General features: G+C 45.0%; 2 protein-coding genes across 2 annotated transcripts in view; one reads left to right on the top strand and one right to left on the bottom strand.

The window, feature by feature from the left end:
• LOC113589806 overlaps nt 1-7091 on the top strand; it is a 7672-nt gene extending 581 nt beyond the window's left edge. Inside the window, exons 2-8 of the mRNA XM_027029650.2 lie at nt 1-168; nt 721-824; nt 917-1111; nt 1417-1618; nt 1881-4750; nt 4930-5165; nt 6580-7091. The exon at nt 1-168 is cut by the window's left edge and continues 46 nt beyond it. Of these exons, the coding sequence (XP_026885451.2) occupies nt 1-168; nt 721-824; nt 917-1111; nt 1417-1618; nt 1881-4750; nt 4930-5165; nt 6580-6652 (3848 nt within the window). The 3' untranslated portion in view covers nt 6653-7091. The remainder of the gene's footprint in view (nt 169-720; nt 825-916; nt 1112-1416; nt 1619-1880; nt 4751-4929; nt 5166-6579) is intronic.
• Nucleotides 7092-7490: 399 nt separating this feature from the next.
• The window catches only part of LOC113589802 (synaptic vesicle membrane protein VAT-1 homolog), an 18923-nt gene continuing 3913 nt past the window's right edge, over nt 7491-22500 (bottom strand). The window contains exons 2-6 of the mRNA XM_027029642.2: nt 16734-16941; nt 13343-13513; nt 12293-12382; nt 11502-11743; nt 7491-10029 (exon numbers count right to left, since the gene is read on the bottom strand). Of these exons, the coding sequence (XP_026885443.2) occupies nt 9835-10029; nt 11502-11743; nt 12293-12382; nt 13343-13513; nt 16734-16941 (906 nt within the window). The 3' untranslated portion in view covers nt 7491-9834. The remainder of the gene's footprint in view (nt 10030-11501; nt 11744-12292; nt 12383-13342; nt 13514-16733; nt 16942-22500) is intronic.

Raw genomic sequence — 22500 nt, 5'->3', positions numbered from 1 at the left:
GGGCGGTGAGAGTCAGCGGTCTGCCCCTGGACATCCCTGACAATCGACTGTTAGACAAAATCCACATCCATTTCCTGCGCAGGAAAAACGGAGGTGGGGAAATCGTCTCCGTAACTATTTCCAAGACCACACCTGGCACTGCCTTCATCACGTTTGAGGACAGTGAAGGTAAGGCTTCCTTTTAAACAGATGTTATTGACACAGAATTCTAGGGTTAGAACTGGCTGTTGTTAGATAAGGTTATTATGGCTATTATATATTCAAGTAAAATTTCTGAACAGTTCCAGAGTTCCAGAGGTCTGATCAGCTCTTTCCTTGTGGTTGTACTTTACTTGGATACATACATTTCCTCTGGGGCTATGCTCACCTGGGTCAGTTATTAAGCCCCACTGAATCACCCCGAACCACTGTGGCTATCCTCTAGCTGTCCTGTAGCTGTCCTGCAACTGTCCTGTGGTGTTGAGTATTCCTGTAGCCCCAACCCCACACAGATCCCTTAAGCTAGACTTGCATATATGGAGATCACTGGAACACACTGTCTTGCTTCCACACAGAGGCTCTGTGATTCGTCCGTAGTTCAGGCAACCACAGTAGCATGCTGACTGGCATTTTAGTGAATGGGACAGATGCCTAAATGAATCAGGGCCCTTCAGAAGCTTATGGTAAGATGAATATCACCAGCCTGCCTGACTCAGTTGTGTCTTATTTCAATCTATTCAGTTGCCTTGAAACTAGCCCAGCAAGGAAAACATGTTTTTAAGGTGGGTGACAAGAACTATGATGTCATAGTTAGTCTTCACCATGAATCATTGGATGTCGATAAGGTAAGTGTAATTTATAGGATTTCTCTTTCATTGTGTGTTTTTGATTTTCACTTTATATTCAGCCTAATTTATGCCCCCTCTCTCTGTCTCAGGTACTGTTACACATGTCTGTGACAGTGGACCACAGTAAGCTCCCAGAAGGAAAAACTACTCTCTTGGCCATGCAAAGAAGTTTTCCAGGTGTTCACATAACATTTGATTCCCACAAAGACCTTTGCAGTCTGGATGGCCGCTATACTGAAGTTCAGAAACTGAGCAGTCTGTTGCTAGGATCATTTGAATCACAGGTACCACATTGCAGCTGTTTTTTTCCAGACAAATATGGTTCTTTTCACTTTTTTGGCATATATTTGCTCAATTCCTTGAAATTTAAATGTATGAAATATGATCTTTGAGCTCTTATCTGTTCTATAGAGCATGTAGCACATAGAGCATTCTCTGCAAACATGTGGTTAAACAATAAGACTTTAATTTCATCTAAATGTTATGTAATACATTCCAATTCAGCCTATTGCTCTTTTAAGATGTTCAGCCTTATTGAAGTTTGCTTGCTTGCCTTTCCTTAATGGAACGCTCTGAATCACAAAAACAGACACCTGGAGACAGACAACTCTCATGGACAGAGAGCAAAGACAGGGTGGACTTACCCCTGGACATGCCTGCAAACAGCCCCATACCCCTGGACATGCCTGCCAACAGCCCATTAGGGACAGATGAAGCATTTGGGTTAACTAAGCAACCTTTGCAGTGGACTGAAGAGTTGGATGTAGAACTACACACAGCCAGGAATTCAGGTAATGATTTCAGCCAGGAATTATAATGTGACTTGTAACTGATTACTTAAACAATTCATCATTTTACCACTTTATACATATCAAATGTCACAATGATTCAAACTAGCAATGAGTTATATTAACATCACACTTCATGAAACATAAAACATGAAACATAAAAAAGCAGATAGATAATGATATCATAAGCACAGCTAGCAGGACTGAAAGCATGTTATGAAAGCATGGAGTGCCAGGCCATGAGCCTTGTCATTGACCGTTACAGGGTTAGATCAGCTGAGCACGGACAGCCATCAACAGTTGCATGAAATCTTATCGGAAGGTGAGTGGAACATGGAACCTGAAAGCGGGCCCAGTTTTGAAGACTTCTCCTTTGTGGTGGACACAGACATCTTTCGGTACCTCCATAAATACTGTGCCAAGGAGTACCAAAACATTCTTAAACGACACAGGGTGGAGGTTCTGGACGAAACGTGTCAGGACATCACCACCTTGTACCTCAAACCAAAAAAGGGGCTCTCAGAACGAGGTATGGGCCCTATTAAACGTGCTCGGCAAGATCTGGCCCAGCTGTACCAGGACAAAGGTTCCCAGCTACGCAAAGAGCAAATCTCTAAGACTGGCATCCCAGAGAAAGGCCTTGAGCAAGCCATTGAGACCCTTGAACATAGACTGCCACAGCTCATGATTGAGGAAGAGGAAGGGAATGTGTACTTGGTTGGAAGTGGAAGTGACGTGTCTGAGGCCAAACAGTTTATTACTGATGTGAAAGGGATGAGGGTAGATAGAGAGGTACACTCGAATCACCTGGTTGTTCACTCTCCATCCAATTTTCCCTTTTCACAACAAATACCATCAGAGCTACCGGCACAATCGGACATCTTTCAGCCACTAGGGAACAAATATCAAGCCTCAGATGACTTATTCAGCTCAAATCGAAATGATCAGGCCAGTAAAGATGAAGGCCAAAATTCTAATGCGAGAAGGCATAATTATGGTGACCTGAAGTATCCAGATGAGCACACGTGCTCCAGTCGATTTACGCAAAATCTTCAGAGTAGGGTGATGAATGACGATATATTCTTTGTCAGAAGAAATGACACTCCAGTTGAAAGAAATGACCTAACAAATTTGAAAAGAATGGAAACCAGTGATTTGGGCAACATGGAAAAATTCACAGGTTTTCCTTCTGTTTCCCCCACGTCCCCCAAGTTGTCCACATTGGATATGGACAGGAGAACAGTGGATAACCCAGACCTCAGATCAAAGGAAACTCAATTTAAAGGGCCTCCAGACAATAACTCAGATGGCACAGAGAAGCAACTCAAGTCAGCCAAAGTGCGTAAAACCAAACGTGTTGAATCAGGCAAGGAGTTAAAAATGGCTGCCAATTTTAGCCGAGATAGGTGCACTGGCAACTTGGCTGACACCAGATTTGCTGAAGAGCCAAAAACAACAGCCAAACTGGAGGAAGGGGCCAAACTGGAGGAAGGCCATGAGAGGCCTCTGGATGTTGGGCAGCCACGTTCTCTCCCCTTTATTAAGCCATCAATGAATAGTACTTTAAAACCAAACCCCGTGCCTGGCAGTGGGAGTGGTCTGAGCAAGATGGACATCCTGGTACAAAAAGGTGATGTGAAGAAACATGGACATGTTCCTTCCAACTATACAGGGAAGAAGCCTGTGATGATGCCTGCTTATTCCACTGAATCTCAGCCTTTCTCTTTCGGTCATATGGACCTATGTGGCGATACAGGTAGGAGCCCTGCCATGACTTCTGGGTTAGCTCTAAAGCGATCCAACAGCTTCTCTGGCAGGATCAGAACAGGTCAAGACAAACATATGGTGGCAGACATGTCTGCTAGGCAAAAGGGAAAGGTACAAGGTTCACAGAAAAGAGAATTTTTCACTGTGGATGTTCCTATGGCCATAAAACATTGGCTCTATATAAAGTCTATTTACAGTTCTGAAATTGACAATTTGACATCTGATCTACAGCTTAAAGAGGACATTAGTAAGGAAGAGTTTGCTTTGTGTCTAAGAGGTGCAGACTTGGAAAAAGTGAAAGAATGTCAGCATGGTTTGAAAGGTCTCATCTCCTTAGTGGAAACAGACTTTGATGCACGAACACTACCGCTCTCCATATTTGGAGTGTCAGACAGCAAGGACAAGACTTTTTTAGACTTCTCTGCTGGATTGAAGCAGAGATATGAGAGGGTTAAAATTTTAGTCATGTCCAAGTCAGTGATGATCCTGGGCCCCAGGCTAATGTGTGAGGAGGTTGAAGCAGCTGTGAAGAACATATTTTATACAGGGGTTAGATGTGCAAAGTCGGAGAGTGGAAGTATTCATAAACCAAGTGTTCTTTCCATTAGCCCAGACCATGTCACACTCAACAGCCATTCAGAACCACCTACTGAATATCCAACACTAACAACTACTGAAAATGCACAGGTTGTTACTAAGAAGAACCTATACAAAATATCTGACCAAATAAATGCTTGGGACTCAAAAAAGGTCCCAGCTGACCAAACCAAAGGCACAAAATTTACAAATGTAGACCAAGACAGCCAAAACCAAGACAGCCGAGATCAAGATAACCAAGATCAAGGCGACCAAGTTAGGGACTGGGGCAAGGTGGAAAGAAAGCAAGTTGCAGAGGAAGGGTCAGAGATGGTACCTGCCCTGAAGTTACAAAAAGGAGAGGGTGGTACTTCAAACAAGGAGAGCATGAAAACTAATAACCATGTGATCTCAGTCAGAAGAAATGAAGAAGATGAACAGATTGATGAACACAGAATGATACCCAATTTACAAAAGAACATTGAAATTGAAGCTGATTCTCATAACATGGAATCCTTTACTGAAAGTGTGGACCCAGGAAGTTCTGTGAGTCAGGCAGGGAATGTTCTAGCACCCCTTGAAGGTCCAGATGTCCCACTGAGTGACGGAATGACCTCTCAATGTCAGAAAGAAGCGCATGGCAGCTGTAATCGCAGCCCACCAGATGTCCAGCAGGGCAGCTGGGGCATCAGAGGTACCATGTCGATCCGAGAATCAACCATCACAATTCCTGGATTTATAAGAGACACAACACTGAGGATTATCTATGAAATACCTGATGGTATTCAAGGGGTAAGATCACAGACTTTCTTTTCTATCCCAGACACCTTACATTAAGAAATGCTTTTCTTCTATAAATGTCATCTACAAATGTTTTCTTTTATAAATCTTTTAATGCTTCCCACACAAATATATAGTGGCAATTCCAAATACATTACAGATGTTTGAGTTTGCAGATGCATTCTCCACAGGAGCATGATCCCTGTCCGGGAGCCCCGTTTAAAGGGAACAGGTTTGATGCCTTCTTACCACTTAATGAAGCCACGAAGAAACTGCTGCCTCTGCTGGAGAAAGCTTTTTACAAAGGCCTCACATTCGCCATAAAAACAGAATCGCCTGGAGGCCAAGAGAAGGGCGTGGTCAGAGAAGCAAGGGTGGTTTGGGGCAATATTCCTCACAAAACCCACATAGAAGGAGGCACCTCTAAGTGAGTATTATCAAGGAGTGTTTAGGCTCAGACTCTCAGATAGACTGAGTAAAGTCAAAGAGTGTTTCCAGACTGTCCTGGGGTCTGTTAGAACTGATGACCCTTGTGAATCATTACAAATGTTGTCCCAGGATACAGAACTACTTGGCTCTGTTACACACCAAGCTTCCACATAACAGATATGGCATGACTTCTTGCAACACACATCACTCAAAGCACCAGCACATGACTCATAGCACCTCCAGGAACACTGAAGTCACTAATGTTCACTTATATGTTTCTTTTAGCAACATACAAAGATTTTAAAAACACAGCGATAGTCATGGTAACTCTCCCTGACTGGGGCCACACTGTCTTGCTTTTGCTGGTTGAGTCTTATGTTTGTCTGCCCTGCTGGCAAGGTAGCCAACAAGTTGCTAAACCTAAGATACTTTAAGGAAGCCTTAATCTACATGCAGTTAATATGCAGCCAGTTAGATTCATATCCACATCTAACCTACTGCCTTCACAGCACCTTCTCACCTTATGTCCTAAAGTCCCTGTAGAGGAAACATGGATCATGTTATTCTTCGTAACCCTGAGGCAAGATTACTCCCTGACCGGACCATTTTGGCTGTGTATAAATAAGTTCCTATGTAAGGGTGTGGGGATTTATGCACTAGTTTGGGTTCAACATGGTGAAACCATCTATAGTTTCTACAAATGGGGAAGAATTATATGGGATATAAAGGGTAAACTGCCATCTGTAGGCAATGGTGCTTGTTTGGGTGGTTTGCAGTATCTGTGTTAAAAATTACTGAGGAAACCACATTACATGTTGCCGTCAACCATAACCATAACCTAACTTTAACCCTAACCTCATTGCTTTATGAGGCAGTTATTTGTTTATTTGTGTATTTGATATAATAGGTGATTAGTGAATCTTGTTCACAAACACAGAACACATACAGTACTGTCCTCTCTGGCAGCCTCAGTTCAGAAAACAATCTTCAAGGCAGTAAGTTCCTCTGCGTCTTTAAATTTGGTTATCAGTACTGATATGTGCAATAGGTGAACCATATGGGTCTTAATGGTTATTGTGAGCAAAGTGGCAGGCTTGCCAAGTACATGTTGATATGCCTCCTGAACAAACTATGCTAATTATTCATATGCACTAATAATTAAAAATACATTTACAATGTGACCTGCACTGCAATTCAAACGACCTGTTGAGTGACACAGTTCAGCAACTTTGTAAATCAGTTACCCACGGTGCTGTGTATATAAGTAGGTGCAGGGTCCACATGTGTTTGTCATTGCAATACAATAGGCCGCTCACTGGAGTCTCTGCAATCCTCCTGCTTTTTATGATGACCTGATTTGATGGAGATTGTTGGTAATGTCTTTAGCTCACTCTTCTCTCCTGCACCTGTAGGAATGGATATCCGGACTCCACCTATATCAGACGCTTGACTCAGACACTAAAGACAGCAGGCTTAGAAGAATGAACCAATGAACGTCTAGGTGAATGGAGGAACCCTTCAGTAAACTGAACAAGCAGTACTATTTGAAATGAATATCACATAATTGTTAATATTCATTCCAAATGGTAATGTTGAAGTATAAACTGCTATCAATATAAGAATGTAATGTAAAAAAAAATGTAAAGAATATTTGTATACACATGCTGCAGAAGGTAAAACAATAGTTGTTAATGACTTCTAAAATGTTAATGAAAATCATGTTATGAAGGTGAAATATTAATAATTGTAGTTGTCACAAGTTTAGAGCATTTACATTAATGTGTCTTCAGCTAGTTATCCTTTGCACTGAATAAATAGTGCCGTTAAATATTTGAATAGTTGATTCAGGGTTAAACGTGTACTTTTTCTGTTGTTTCTTGTATAGAAATAAAAGAATCTTGTAATAGTAACCTAAGACCGCTTCTCCTGTGCTGTGCATGGTATTTCAATTTTATGGCATTAAACAGCTTAGTAATTACACTTAGCAAAGAATCAGTGTTCCTCTCTGATGTAGTGAATTACATAGAGGTAACACTCTACATTACACGCCCACAGTTACAGCGTAACTACTCCGTTATCATTATTAGTGTGTAAAAATGTATTGATACTCTGTACCGTATACTTACACTGTGCACATTGATACTCTGCTTTACATTATGGAAGTACAGAGTATAGGTGCACTGTTATACACTGCTTCCCAGCAGGGGGCGCACCAGAACCAGATCCTTCCTGACACCGATGTTTAGTTCATAGAATAATTCACACATCTACAGTCATTCGAAGTGGTGATGAAAATTTGTAAATGAAGAGAAAGTCTAACAGCTGTGGTTTTCATAAGCATTTTATTCAGTCCAGATAACATGTAAAATAACTTGTAAGATATCTTGTAAGGCAAAACTGCAACACCACACATTTAAAGCATCACATTTTCAACAGCATTAGATAAAGAAAAGCAGTATTTCTTAGGAGGCTTGTGAATGCCCAAGTCATTACAGGTTCTACAAACAGTGACTTCAAAACATCAAGCAATACAGGATGTACCAAAGCCAAACTACAGCTGCCCCCCTCAGTTCTGTCAATTTGACCCCTTTAGAGACCAAATTCAAGCTGATGTCTGCTGAGGTGGGCAAGAGATGAAAGCACAGATCAAAGGTAACAATGTTTTTCAAAAGAAACATGGTGTGAGCACACAAATCTTAAACTTAAATTGTTCCTCACCATTCGCCATTTGGGAGGCGGGAAAACCGAATGCATTCGGAAAACCCCCACACTCCCCTGGCCCGCTCCACACTCCGGGCCGTGACTTCACTCACACCCCACTCAAAACTGACGACAAGCACAAGAGAGGCAATGAAGCACAGTGATAAATCAAACATATCTCACATTTTTAAAAGGGTTACAATAATTAAGAGTCCAGATGTGTATGACTGCCAGTCTTTCTCTTGGTTAGGGGGTTGAAGTGAACCAAGTGAAGTGAGCTTTGTTTTGGGGGTTGAAGTGAGCTGGAGTGAACTTAGCGCAGATAGGGCAGGCGAGGTGAGTGAAAGACTGTAGAAGAGAGGAATGTGCAAGGTTAGCTTCAGTCAGGATATGAACTTTAGTTTCCTCCGAGCAGGACCACAGCGTTACATCTACCACAGCTGCAAAAAACATCTGCTTCCTTCTGAAAGCCGCTGCACGAGTTAACTGTTTACTGGGTCCTGCTCTGCAGGGGTGTGATTCAGAGTGGGCTACAAGGGGGTCAAAGGGACGAGGGTGACCTTATTTGACACTGCACTATTAAGTGGCATGTCTGCTAGACTGTGTTGCAAAATATTTTGCATTTCAGATCCAGCAGTGAACAGTGAGGGGAAAACAGGAAGGTCTGACGTAACAGCAGAAACATGACCTTGAGTTAACCAGATTCAAATTTCCTAACAGGAACACTATTGTGTGTGTGTGTGTGTGTGTGTGTGTGCGCGCGCACATGTGTGTGTGTGTGTGTGTGTGTGTGATAAAGATATTCTGGATCAAAGAAGAAGTAAGGCAGACAGCTGGATACAAACACATTCAGCAGGGTGGAAATCTTATATGACACAGAAAAAACAGTGAAGATTTTAACTCGTTTAACTCATATAACATCTAAACCTTTTGGTGGAATGTGACTGAAAGGCAGTGAAGGTCTGGCAGGCTCTTTGCTGTGACTGGGTGGCTAACCCTTGAGTAGAGGACACTAGAAACAGCTGACGCAGTACTCGAGAAGGCTGGCCTGCAGTGGGTGCAACTCCAGAACCCTGCACTAGCTTGGCTGATCTTCGGCAATCCGAAGGGTTCAGTATACGACCAAAGAAATACTAACTACCTAACCTCATGATAGTTGGTCATCCTCATTTAGAAAGAGGTTCCTCCAAACCCCAAAACAGAGTGCTGGCCGTGTGTTTCCTTAGGTGCGTGACAGACTACAGCCCAGATTACAGTCTGTGGTGTGAGAGCAGGCTTCCAGTCCGCCCCTGACCCTGTCGGAATCGTGTGTGAGTGACATGTTTACTGTCCAATACCCAATCAGCAGAGACGTGTTGTGAACTGTCTCTGCTACTCTCTCCAACAAACTCAACTTGTTCAGCACACATCACAAATCAGCTTCTGTTTGCTTGCACAAACTCCTTATTGATTAACTAATGGAAAACAAAATAACAATAAATCTGTTTGTAGCTATTTTTTTTCCTTTTGCAGAGATGATTCAGGATTAGGGTGGGGGCCCATGAGGTTGATCAATGAAATGTGCTGTTTTAGGCCTTTATGTATGCAAAATATATTTCAATATGCTTTTTTTTTAGGCCTTTACGTTTGCAAATACATTTTTAAAAGCCATCCCATGTTCATCAGCTGTTGTGGGTGATTTGATTTAATATTTCAACATTCTAACATTTTTCTGGTTCCACTGGCGTAATGCATTCCACAGAGTATTTAATGTAAAATGGGCCAGGTCCCTTGGAAATACCAAACATCCTAAATTATTCTTATGGATCTGCTCTGCGGTTTATTTGGAAAAGAATGGCTGTGTATGATCACAGCCCCACCCCACCCCACCCCAGTGAAGATCAAGCCCTGGATTTTAGATTTCAGCTCTTCCCATCTGAAGAAGTGACTCTCATTATTAAAAGACATCACAGCATCGGGGAGTTGGCCTAACTCTCTCCTGTCTTTGGTTGCTCTGTCTCCACCCCCTCTTTAGGCTCCTCCTTCTTGATGTCATTTTGCCCCTCCTCCTTCTGATCTTTGGAATCCTCTTTGGATTTGGGCTCTTCCTTCTTGGGCTCAGTGAGCAGGATCACTTTACCAATGTTGTTTCTGTCCTGCATTCGCCGCATGGCATCACTCACCTGAGAGAAAACAGAGAGAGAGAGAGAGAGAGAGAGAGAGAGAGAGAGAGAGAGAGAGAGATACAGTGAGAGAGAGAGAGACAGACAGAAAGAGAGAGACAGAAAAAAAGGGAGACAGATATAAAAATAAGAAGTTTGTAAGCTAAGTTCAGTAAGAAATTACATTAAAACATTACTTTTATTATTGTTATTTTCAATGTATTAATAATAAAGAGAAATAAAACTAGAAAAGAATGGAAACTTGTAAGAAAAAGCATCATAGAAACCACAAGGTGAGTAGGTTCAGCAGCAACAATTACAAAAACACACTTCAAATCGATTTCACTTATTCAGTTGTGCCGAAAAAGGACCAATCTCTTTACTCGGGTCCTGTCTCTATAGCAACACAACAAATCACCCTGACGACCAGAGCCAAGGTAAAGTCGCCCAGTCCCTTAGCAACTGCTGTGGATCCTGGGTCGGCAAGGCCAGGGAGGGTGGAGAGGACCAACCTCCTCCAGGAGAGCTCATCCTCTCTCCCAAAAGCTCCTCCTCTACAAGAGTCTTCCCAGGCATATTCTGGCCTGTACCCACACACATGTGCCTGTACACCCACACACATGTGCCTCTACCCACACAGGTGTGGAACAGCTGACTAAGTACCCTGGTCCTTCTGTGAACAAGTCCTCCAGCCCACTCATCTCACTCTCTGGGACCCTTCAGAAGCTGTTGAACTTTGAACTTGAAAAACGCAAGCGGATGGTGCTATTCACTCTTCCCCTGTTGTCATGGGCAACATGTTTCTATAGAGACTCCTAGGTTCATGTAAACAAGTCAAAATGATTTGTAACCTTTAGCAAGACACACACACACGCACATGCACACACACACACAGCTTGTGTGTTTCTAACATGCTGTGCTGCCACCAGTGGGCATCTCAGTGCAAGTATACACCGTTTCATAGGCAGAGACAGAAAGAGACTGAAAGAGAGGGAGCCAAGGAGAGAAATCAGTGGGTTTTCAATTTACATTTTTATGCAAATTGCACATAAGAAAACTAAATAAAAAAAGCTAAAAACAAACAAAAAAAACCCCAATAAAAATCCAACCTGATATTTAGAAAAGGTTTTATGCCCGTATTTTAAAAGTTGTAGGATGTATGCCTGACCTAACACAGTACTGTAGTGAGAGAACACGTCCCCTTATTGTGTTGCCTCATTATGATTTGTCGGAAAATGGTAATGGATGGAAACACGACTTGATTCACATTTGTATCTGTTGACTTTTTAGAAATGTGAATTGCATTTGTGAAACATTTGAATGGAAACCCAGTGATAGTGATAGACATATGAAATAGCAGACAGAAGCAATCTTGCACGTAAAAAAAGACACAGAGACAGAGGGAGAGACAGGCTGAGGAGCACAAGATGTCTCACACACACACAACACACACACACACGCACACACATACACACACACACACACTCACGCACCTGCTCAAAGTGGTAGGTGGAGTCGATGCGTGGTTTGATCTTGCCCTGCTGGTACAGGTGGAGCAGTTTTTGAAGCACACCTGAGATAAGGGCGAACTCATTATCCAGGTAGCCCAGGTGGAAACCGCACACGGCCTTGTTGGAGTGCATGAGACTCAGGGCACTGATGGTAAACTGGCTGTACCAGGACTTGGCCAGGGCTAACAGGTTCTTCCTCTGTCCTGATAGTCTGTTAGCGGCTCCTGCACAGCCAGACGGGATCACACAGGACACGTATCACCCAGGACATGGGAACACAAGACATAGGAACATACAGGGCATGGGAACACACAGGACATGCGAGCACACAGGACACAGGAACACATGACACCTCAGGTGGTGCACGATGGACAAGTTCAGACCATAATGTAATGGAATTACAAACACCCAGCCAACCAACCAAACAAAAACCCATATCTGCTATGAGAAACCTCAATATTAATGCTTGCTATAACCCTCGTCAAACGGCAGCAGTTTTACAAAAGTGATGAGAAGAAGCACATGTAAGTGTCACTCTGGGAGCACTGTTACACACACACACACACACACACACACACACACACACACACTCACACACAAACACACACACACACTCACACACACACACACTCACACACACACGCATACACTCTCATACAGGGACACACATACACTCACACACACGCAGGTGCACATTTATGTGCAGACATATGTGCCCACACACAAAACCATGAAGACAGATGACAGAGAAATGCACAAACACACTTCCTTACCATACACAACAAGTGTCCCCATGGGCTTGAGCAGGTTAAAAGCCTTCTGGGTGTCTGACCCTCCCAGGGGATCCAGTACAACATCTAAGCCTGGAAGATGAGGAGAGTTAACACTGTTAAAGGTAATGAAATATAAGACATGAGTGTGATCACGGGGTGTAATGTGTGAGGTGTGTGTGAGGCAGTGGATGTATGGGGGATGTGTTAGTGTGTGTGTGTGTATGTGTGTGTGTGTGTGTGCATGTGTGTGTGCATGTGTGTGTGTGTGTGTGTGTGTGTGAGGCAGTGGATGTATGGGGGATGTGTTAGTGTGTGTGTGTGTGTGTGTGCATGTGTGTGTGCATGTGTGTGTGTGTGTGTGTGTGTGTGTGTGTGTGTGTGTGTGATAGTGAGGAGAGGAGCTGTCCACATCCTGTGCTAACTCCATTCTCTTATCAGTAGTCTGTGCCCTTTAGCTGTAAGTCTCTGGAGCCAGGAGTGTGTGTGTGTGTGTGTGTGTGTGTGTGTGTGTGTGTGTGTGTGTGTGTGTGTGTCTGGAGAGTGTGAGCCCTGCACTATGACTCATCCAGGTCAAAAGTCAACAGCAGAACACCCCCCCCCCCTGCGCAGACCGCCTCCCACATGTCTGATGGGTCCGGTGAATGAGCTGGTCTAGGATCAGGAAAACGCACAAACCAAAGTTAAACATCTTCAGAGCCTCTGGTCTAAGATCAGGTCTCCTGCTTATCACTGGCCTTTGTCACAGTGTGGTAAAAAAGGCACATCTAACCCAGGAACACCACAACTACTTCCCTGACCAGTATCTAACATGAACGATGTTCAGACTCTGCAGAGTGCAGGTCACTGTAAGCCTATCAGAAAAAGCTAACAGGACCAGAGTGTTCTGTTCCTCTGCTGTTCAGATCCCTTACCTTTGGGGCTGATCTTTGTCAGACCCTTTCCCTGTGGGGCTGATCTTTATGTAATGTTTATTAACGCCCCCTCATCATTAAAGGTAACGTTTAATAAACCCCTTCACCACTAAGAGTAATATTTATGAACCCCTCTCACCTTGAGGGCTAATCTTGCGGATCTCCTCTACGTAGTCGCGGGTTCGGTAGTCGATGGGGTGCATGACTCCGCCCTGTTTGATCACCTCGTGCTTATTGGCTGAGGCTGTGCCAAAGACCGTGACATCACTCACTGTCTGGCATAGCTGTGTGGCAGCAATGCCAACTCCACCTGTGCAATATGAGTACAACGTTGAGAGAGAGAGAGAGAGAGAGAGAGAGAGAGAGACAGAGACAGAGAGAGAAAGAAATAGAGAGAAAAAAAGAATGAGAAAATGGGAAACTTTAGAAGTTTTTATTTAGATAATGGAAATTTACCATGACAACTTTTTGTGAGTTTGTGAGTCATTAACTAGTGAATATTAATTGTAAGAGATCAGATGATCGTTTAATTAGTGGACCCAGTGAGAGTATGTGGACCACAGTGACTGTGTGTGCAGACCACAGTGAGTGTGTGGTCCACACACATTCACTGTAGCCCACACACATTGGCTGGTATCCTCACACACTTGCTGGGATCCAAACACACTCGCTGTGGTCCTGATACACTTGCTGTGGTCCACACAAATTCGCTGGGATCCAGACACACTCGCTGAGATACACACACACTCACTGTGGTCCACACAAACTCGCTGGGACCTGCACACACTCAATGTAGTCCACACACTCGACGTGGTCCACACACACTCGCTGTGATCTGCACACATTCACTGTGGTCCACACACACTCGCTGGGATCCACACACACTCGCTGTGATCTGCACACATTCACTGTGGTCCACACACACTCGCTGGGATCCAGACACACTCGCTGTGGTCCACACAAACTCGCTGGGACCAACACACACTCGATGAGGTTCACACACTCAACATGGTCCACACACACACACACACACACACACACACACACACACACAATGGGACTTCATCCCTAAAATAAAAATCAAATTACTTTTTTACTTGACTAGTTTATCTCAATGCTCTTGTTCCATTTTATTGTTTCATGATCTTTTAACTACCATTTTATCTTTCCCTAATGTCAAGCACTTTGAATGAACTCTGAACATGAAAATGTGCTACAAAAATATAACTGCTTTGCCGTATAATTGAGCACCCAACTACATAATGAGTTACACATAATTCATAAGGGTGCTCAGATACAAATGTGTCTGGATGAAATGTATTTTATGCAATTAAGTATACAGTTTTATTTTATGCCATTATTTTAGGATTAGGGTACTATCCATTGTTTTCTTGTATAGAATTTACAGAATATATCAAAGTATTCCTCCTACTGGCAGTTAGTCCCCACCCATGCACTTTTAACTTGTGCATGTTGTTTCCATTATACCTAGTTCAGCAAAAAAAAAAAAATCCCAATATCCTAAATTTACATATCTGAGTCAAGCCCTGGTCTGAGTGATCAACACGCTGTAGGGTGAATGATCCACATGCTTGCGGGGTGAGTGATCCACACTCTGGGGTGAGTGATACTCTGGGCTAAGTTATCCAAAACCACATCAGTCAGGTTGAGAGGGCAGCATATGTAAGCAGTTTTACACAGTGGAAGTGGATGATGGGTGGGTTACTTAACGGACTAGCAGTGAACGTGCAGCGGTGATTACTGAAGGATGAACGCAATGATAGGCCAAAACTCTGACAATTTCAGGAAGGCCTTAGCCGATACTGGGCGATCAGTGCATGGAAACGCTTGTTCTTTCTGAATCCATGTCTTTTTCCTTCTTCTCTGAAGATACAATGATACAATGTAACAGTATCATTGTAACAGTGAACAACTTCGGAACACTCCATAACACAATGGAACAAAGAACAACTTCAGAGAACACTGTAACACAGTGTAACAGTGAACAACTTGAGGACACCCTGTAACACAATGTAACAGTGAATAACTTGAGGACACCCTGTAACACAATGTAACAGTGAATAACTTGAGGACACCCCATAACACAATGTAACAGTGAACAATTTCGGAACACTCCGTAACACAGTGCAACAGTGAACAACTTCGGAACACTCCATAACACAATGTAACAAAGAACAACTTCAGAGAACACTGTAACACAGTGTAACAGTGAACAACTTGAGGACACCCTGTAACACAATGTAACAGTGAATAACTTGAGGACACCCCATAACACAATGTAACAGTTAACAACTTCGGAACACTCTGTAACACAATGTAACAGTGAACAACTTCAGGAACTCTATGAGCAGTTGGCCTAGCAGAATACATTGGGGTCAAATTTGTCACCACTGTTTTTGAGATTGGGGTTGCTTAAGTGCTTCTGGGACCATGAACGTGCCTGTTTCCTGTTTTGCTTCCCGAACTGGCAACGAGCTGAAGTAGCCTGTAAGACAGCTGCCTGTTTAATGGGCATTCACAACCATATTCAGGCTTGTTTTGGCCAACAGATCACAGAACACACTGTCACGGCTAGAGCCCTCACATTTCAATATTAAACCTCAAATCAGCCAACAGAAGGCAGAGCAGATATGAAATGGGTTCCTGTATAAAACACAGGAAATGTCTTTCTGTGTTTTTTTCTGGCTACTGAAGAAGACAATGTTATTTTGCTGGCAGCACTGCAAGAGACACCTATTTGACAATTTTATCAACAAAAGCACATTACATTTTTAAATACAATTAATTCAAATCATTGTGACATGTTATTCTCAGTAATATCCCAAGTGTCATTTCCATATAATTCCTGATACAGTCTGAGTGTGCTGTCTATGAGGAAGGGAGCTAGCAAGACACTGCTCCATAGTCTGTGAAGCTTTATAAAACTAGCTCCAGCCAATCAAAATTACAGTGCTATTCTGTGTATGCCCTGATTGGCTGTGCATCAAAAAGAGGCAGGAAGCAAGTTACCAAATCATAGGGTAGCCAGTCATGTGCTCATGGGGAACTGACACAGTCAGTAATTTTGGAGGCATGATCAGGGTCTAGGTCACACCAAACACCAGTCACATGATCAAGGTCTGGGTCATGCCAAATACCAGTCACACGATCATGGTCTGTGTCACACTAAACACAAGTCACATGATCATCTGGGTCACGCTAAACACCAGTCACATGATCATCATCTGGGTCACACTAAACACCAGTCACATGATCATGGTCTGGGTCACCAGACAGCCATTCACAGGCTCAAACTGCAAAACCAACCATATAACACTTGGAACCATGAAACCAAACTATATGAACAAGGTTTGGGCCATAAAGATAAGGAATCTAAAGCTTCATCCAGACCTTAACCCAGCCTTTAATCTGTGTGTCTGTCTGTCTGTCTGTCTGTGTCTGTGTGTATGTGTGTGTGTGTGTGTGTGTGTGTGTGTGTGTGTGTGTGTGTGTTTCCATAGTCTCCCAACCTGCTGCCATGTGGATGAGAACACTCTTGTTGGGTCTGATGTTGGCCATTTCGAACAGCAACACGTAGGCGGTGATGTAGCTGACAGGAAAGGCGGCACCCTCTTCATAGGTCATGCCCTCAGGCATGAGGAAGGTGTGGTCAGCTTTCACAAGAACCACCTCCTGCCAGAGACCACACCTCTCCAGAACCATCACCCTGTCTCCTACCTACCAAGAGAAGACAGAGAGGCAGAACAAGTAGGAGAGACAGACAGAGAGAGAGAGAGAGAGAGAGAGAGAGACAGAGAGAGAGAGAGAGAGAGAGAGAGAGAGAGAGAGAGAGAGAGAGAGAGATTTGATTTTTAATGTTGTTTTGTTAAATATTTCTTTTTATTCTTTACATCTCAGTTCATGTTTTGAATCTTTTTAGCACTTTTTTTCATTTTTTAATGCTTTGTCAAAGCTAAAAATTGACAGTCATGTCAATAAAGTTTTAGGTTGCAACGGTGTCGCTCCCTCCAGCAGCGTCGTCCAGCATGGCCTTTCGTTTATATCCTGCTTTTCTCTTCATGTGTTGTATGTTTTGGTTTTGTCTCATTTGCTGTGTCGGTATGCTATGTTCTTCCTTTATAAACCCTTTGTGTTTGTTGGTATATATATATATATATATATATATATATATATATATATATATATATATATATATATATATATATATACATACATTTTGTAAATATTACCAAAACTTATTTTGAATTATTTTTATTCATGACTGTCACCTATTTTGTAATTATTGTTGCCTTTTTCTCGTAACAGTAAAGCTATTTTGAATCTTGAATCTTGAATGAGAACACACACATAAGCACACAGACACACACACACACACATACACACACACACACACACACAGACACACACACACACACACACACACTCAGAACTCTTTAGGCAGATTAGGCAGTTTAGAGCAAGACAGATAGTCAGCAAAAGCAAATCCAGCTCTCTCTCTCTCTCTCTCTCTCTGTCTTTCTCGCTCTCTCTCTCTCTCTCTCTCCCTCTCTCTGTCTCTGTCTCTCCCTTTCTCCCTCCCTCCCTCTCTCTCTCTCTCTCTCCCTCTCTCTCTCTCCCTCTCTCTCTCTCCCTCTCTCTCTCTCTCTCTCTCTGTCTCTCTCAAGTCAATTTATTTCAAGGTGCTTTATTGTCTTGACAAACAGCGGTGCATTTGTTTTTGCCAAAGCTTGGCTTACAGAGCATGAAGTCTCCGTTGCCCTTAATGGACATTCTTTTGCGGGATGGATCTCGAACAGCATACACACCATCGGAACAAGACTAGCACCTCTAGAAAGTTGGACTAGACATTAATTGCGCATTTTTTCATTTTTTATTTCTTTTTCTCTTAAAATAGTTATTATTGTGGTGACAGTTGTTGGCCAGAGAAGAGAAGAGGAGTCTTGGTTCCTCTCAAGGTTTCTTCTTCATACTCTAGGGAGTTTTTCCTTGCCGCTGTCACCTTGGCTTGCTCACTGGGGGCTTGGACTTGGACATTTGTAAAGCTGCTTTGTGACAGCATCCGTCGCAAATAAATGATTTATTTATTTATTTAATTTTTGATGAAGGTATTCAAAAATAATAATACAATAATAATACAATAAAATATGCATAATACATTACAAACGGAGGGTCATAAATAAAGTAAGGTGTTTGTGTTATAGTGAGATCAATTTTTTGTCTCTCCTGTGTGTGTGTATTCTCCTTGTGTTCCCCTAGCAGGTGTGGTCATTTCTGAGTATTAGAGAGAGTGTTAAATCTGGTACATTCAGCATTCATTTTTGGAAATATTTTTCCTCAAATCTCCTTTTTTCAGTGTTCTGTTTAAAAGTGCAGTTTTATTTTCTTTGCGCTGTTGGCAAACTCTTTTGGCAGCCGAAATTCTGTCACAGTGTGCCAGGCACACGGCCTGAGAGACATGCCCACACAAACACACAAACATACACACCTACACACACACACACACACTGCGCCTGCCTGGCTCCCGATCACCTGAGTACTAATCACTTAAACCTGTGCCTCGTTTGTTTCTTTGTTTCACTATTTAAGCTCACAGGAGCCCCAATCCAGGGCTGCACATTTCATCTCGACTTCCATGTCTCTGATGCCCCGAGTGTGTACTGAAAGTAAAACTGCTGAGGTTTGCTCCTCTCCTGCGTCTACACACCTCGAGCCTTTACTGCCAGCGCTTATCTTTGGTTTATTTGGCTTTTTGTTCTTAACTTGTGCCAGCTTTCCACTTAGTTTTTTCTGTTCATCATCATTATGGATCATAAAGAACCTCCTTCTTCACACACGTCTCACTCCCTCCCTACACTCACGTCTCGCTCCCTCCCTACACTCGCGTCTTGCTCCCTCCCTACACTCGCGTCTCGCTCTCTCCCTACACTCGCACCTCACTCCCTCCCTACACATGCATCTCGCTCCCTCCCTACACTCGCGTCTCGCTCTCTCCCTACACTCGCGCCTCATTCCCTCCCTACACATGCATCTCGCTCCCTCCCTACACTCGCACCTCACTCCCTCCCTACACACGCGTCTCACTCCGTCCCTACACTCGTGCCTCGCTCCCTCCCTACACTCGTGTCTCGCTCCCTCCCTACACTCGTGTCTCGCTCCCTCCCTACACTCGCGTCTCGCTCCCTCCCTACACCTGCGTCTCGCTCCCTCCTTACATTTGCATCTCGCTCCATCCCTACACTCGCACCTCACTCCCTCCCTGCACATGCATCTCGCTCCCTCCCTACACTCACGTCTCGCTCCCTCCCTACACGCGCGTCTCGCTCTCTCCCTACACTCGCACCTCACTCCCTCCCTACACATGCATCTCACTCCCTCCCTACACTCGCATCTGGCTCCCTCCCTACACTCGCACCTCACTCCTTCCCTACACACGCGTCTCACTCCTTCCCTACACTCGTGCCTCGCTCCCTCCCTACACATGCATCTCGCTCCCTCCCTACACATGCGTCTCGCGCCCTCCCTACACTCGCATCTCGCTCCATCCCTACACTCGCACCTCACTCCCTGCCTACACTCGCACCTCATTCCCTCCCTGCACATGCATCTCGCTCCCTCCCTACACTCGCGTCTCGCTCTCTCCCTACACTCGCACCTCACTCCCTCCCTACACATGCATCTCGCTCCCTCCCTACACTCGCGTCTCGCTCTCTCCCTACACTCGCACCTCACTCCCTCCCTACACATGCATCTCGCTCCCTCCCTACACTCGTGCCTCGCTCCCTCCCTACACATGCATCTCGCTCCCTCCCTACACTTGTGCCTCGCTCCCTCCCTACACATGCATCTCGGTCCCTCCCTACACTCGTGCCTCGCTCCCTCCCTACACATGCATCTCGCTCCCTCCCTACACTCGCGTCTTGCTCCCTCCCTACACTCGCGTCTCGCTCCCTCCCTACACTCGCACCTCACTCCCTCCCTACACTCGTGCCTCGGTTCCCTCCCTACACATGCATCTCGCTCCCTCTTTACACTCGCGTCTTGCTCCCTCCCTACACTCGCACCTCACTCCCTCCCTACACATGCGTCTCGCGCCCTCCCTACACTCGCATCTCGCTCCATCCCTACACTCGCACCTCACTCCCTCCCTGCACATGCATCTCGCTCCCTCCCTACACTCACGTCTCGCTCCCTCCCTACACTCGCACCTCACTCCCTCCCTACACTCGCACCTCATTCCCTCCCTGCACATGCATCTCGCTCCCTCCCTACACTCGCGTCTCACTCCCTCCCTACACTCGCACCTCACTCCCTCCCTACACTCGCGTCTCGCTCTCTCCCTACACTCGCACCTCACTCCCTCCCTACACATGCATCTCGCTCCCTCCCTACACTCACGTCTCACTCCCTCCCTACACTCGCACCTCACTCCCTCCCTACACTCGCGTCTCGCTCTCTCCCTACACTCGCACCTCACTCCCTCCCTACACATGCATCTCGCTCCCTCCCTACACTTGTGCCTCGCTCCCTCCCTACACATGCATCTCGCTCCCTCCCTACACTCGTGCCTCGCTCCCTCCCTACACTCGCGTCTCGCTCCCTCCCTACACTCGCGTCTCGCTCCCTCCCTACACTCGCACCTCACTCCTTCCCTCCCGCTGTTACAGAATGTGTAGCCACAACAGGGGAACACTGTGAGCGTTCCGCACCGAGCTCCTAGTGGTCCAAATGAACATGCCAGACCATGGCTGACCATCTCGTCCACTGTATGGAGAGCCTCTCTGCAAATCTGGGTTAGGGTTAGAATTAGGGTTTGGCGCTCAAGCCCCTCAGCTGTATGGAGAGCCCCTCTGTGAATCCGGGTTTCAGTTCTGATTGCCTCCATGAGTGCCATGCCATGAGTGCTCTACATGGAAGTCCTGTGGGAACGTACTCCTCACATCCAGCTGGAAACAGGTGCAAGCCAGCCCTGCCCCCTTTCTGCTTCACGGGACCTGGCCGCTGGGATCTAGATTGGGACATCGCTGCAGCTAACCCCCATCCCCACTGCCCCACCAGATCAGCTCTACATCCCTCCACAATGTCACTCAGGGCACACGTCGGGGCACCCAGGATCAGCGCACACCTCCCAGTTGGAAACATGCTACCAATGGCCACTGATACATAAGGATTTAATAAGGCATATTGTGTTGCGCGTGGAGTGTGCATGCAGCTAAACCCCATCCACACCACTTGCTGGCTGCTCCATCTGCTGGCTGCTCCATCTGCTGGCTGCTCCACCTGCTGGCTGCTCCACCTGCTGGCTGCTCCACCTGCCACTCCCTCTCCCTACACTACATCGTCTTTGGTCTCGCCTGGCTGTGGATTTTATAACAGACCTGCCCACTTCCGAGAGAAACCAGGTCATCCTTGCTGTTTTTGATCCCTTCTTGAAGACGGTCCAGTTTGTTGTCCTACACCACTTCACACTGCACTTGAAACAGCCAACCTGCTCTTCTACAACAACCTCTGACAGTTTGGGCTACCTGAAGACATTGAGTCAGACCGGAGGGTTTAGTTCACCACCCAGAGGCCAATGGGCAGGCGGAGAGAGTTAACCAGGAGCTGGGTAAGTTTCTGCGCCTCTGTTTCCAGGAACACCCAGATACCTGAAGCTCCTACCTCCCGTGGGTGGAGTACAACCAGAGTTCTCTCCACCATGCAAAGCTCACTCCCTTTCAGTGTGTTCTAGGATTTCAACCCCCGCTACACTCCCAGACCTCTAACCAGCTCGCTCTCCATAAATGGTGCCAGCAGGGGACAACCATCACTGCCTACAAGAGAAACGCGGACGACACCATCCTCCTCTGCATCAACAAGGTGACGTTCAGGGTTGGCTGTGCACCAACAGCCTTTTACATCTTCTGCCCTGAAGCCTGTGGTTGTGAGACCCCTAGAAGACAGCAGGACCACTGCCCTCGTATAAGGGGAGTGGCCCAACATATAAGGGGAGTGACATTGTGTATAAAGGGAGTGGCCCAACATATGAGGGGAGTGACATTGTGTATAAGGGGAGTGGCCCCACATATAAGGGGAGTGGCCATCAGGTACTGCTCCAGCAGGTAAAGGGCCCAGGTCTGGCAATACTTCTCCACCAGGTGCAGTTTTTATGCCACACTTATTTTCTGTAAACTTTCTTTTAATTAGGTCATATCTTTTACCCTCATGCTACTTTCAAGAAGTTTATTCAAAAAAAGCTTTGTGCCAGATAAAGTCAATAACCTTTCTGAAATACATGAA

The sequence above is a fragment of the Electrophorus electricus genome, chromosome 14 (genome assembly GCF_013358815.1).
Source record: "Electrophorus electricus isolate fEleEle1 chromosome 14, fEleEle1.pri, whole genome shotgun sequence".
Classification (NCBI taxonomy): Eukaryota; Metazoa; Chordata; class Actinopteri; order Gymnotiformes; family Gymnotidae; genus Electrophorus; species Electrophorus electricus.
The sequence above is the reverse complement of the archived record's forward strand: the minus strand, read 5'-3'. Positions and strand labels throughout refer to the sequence as shown.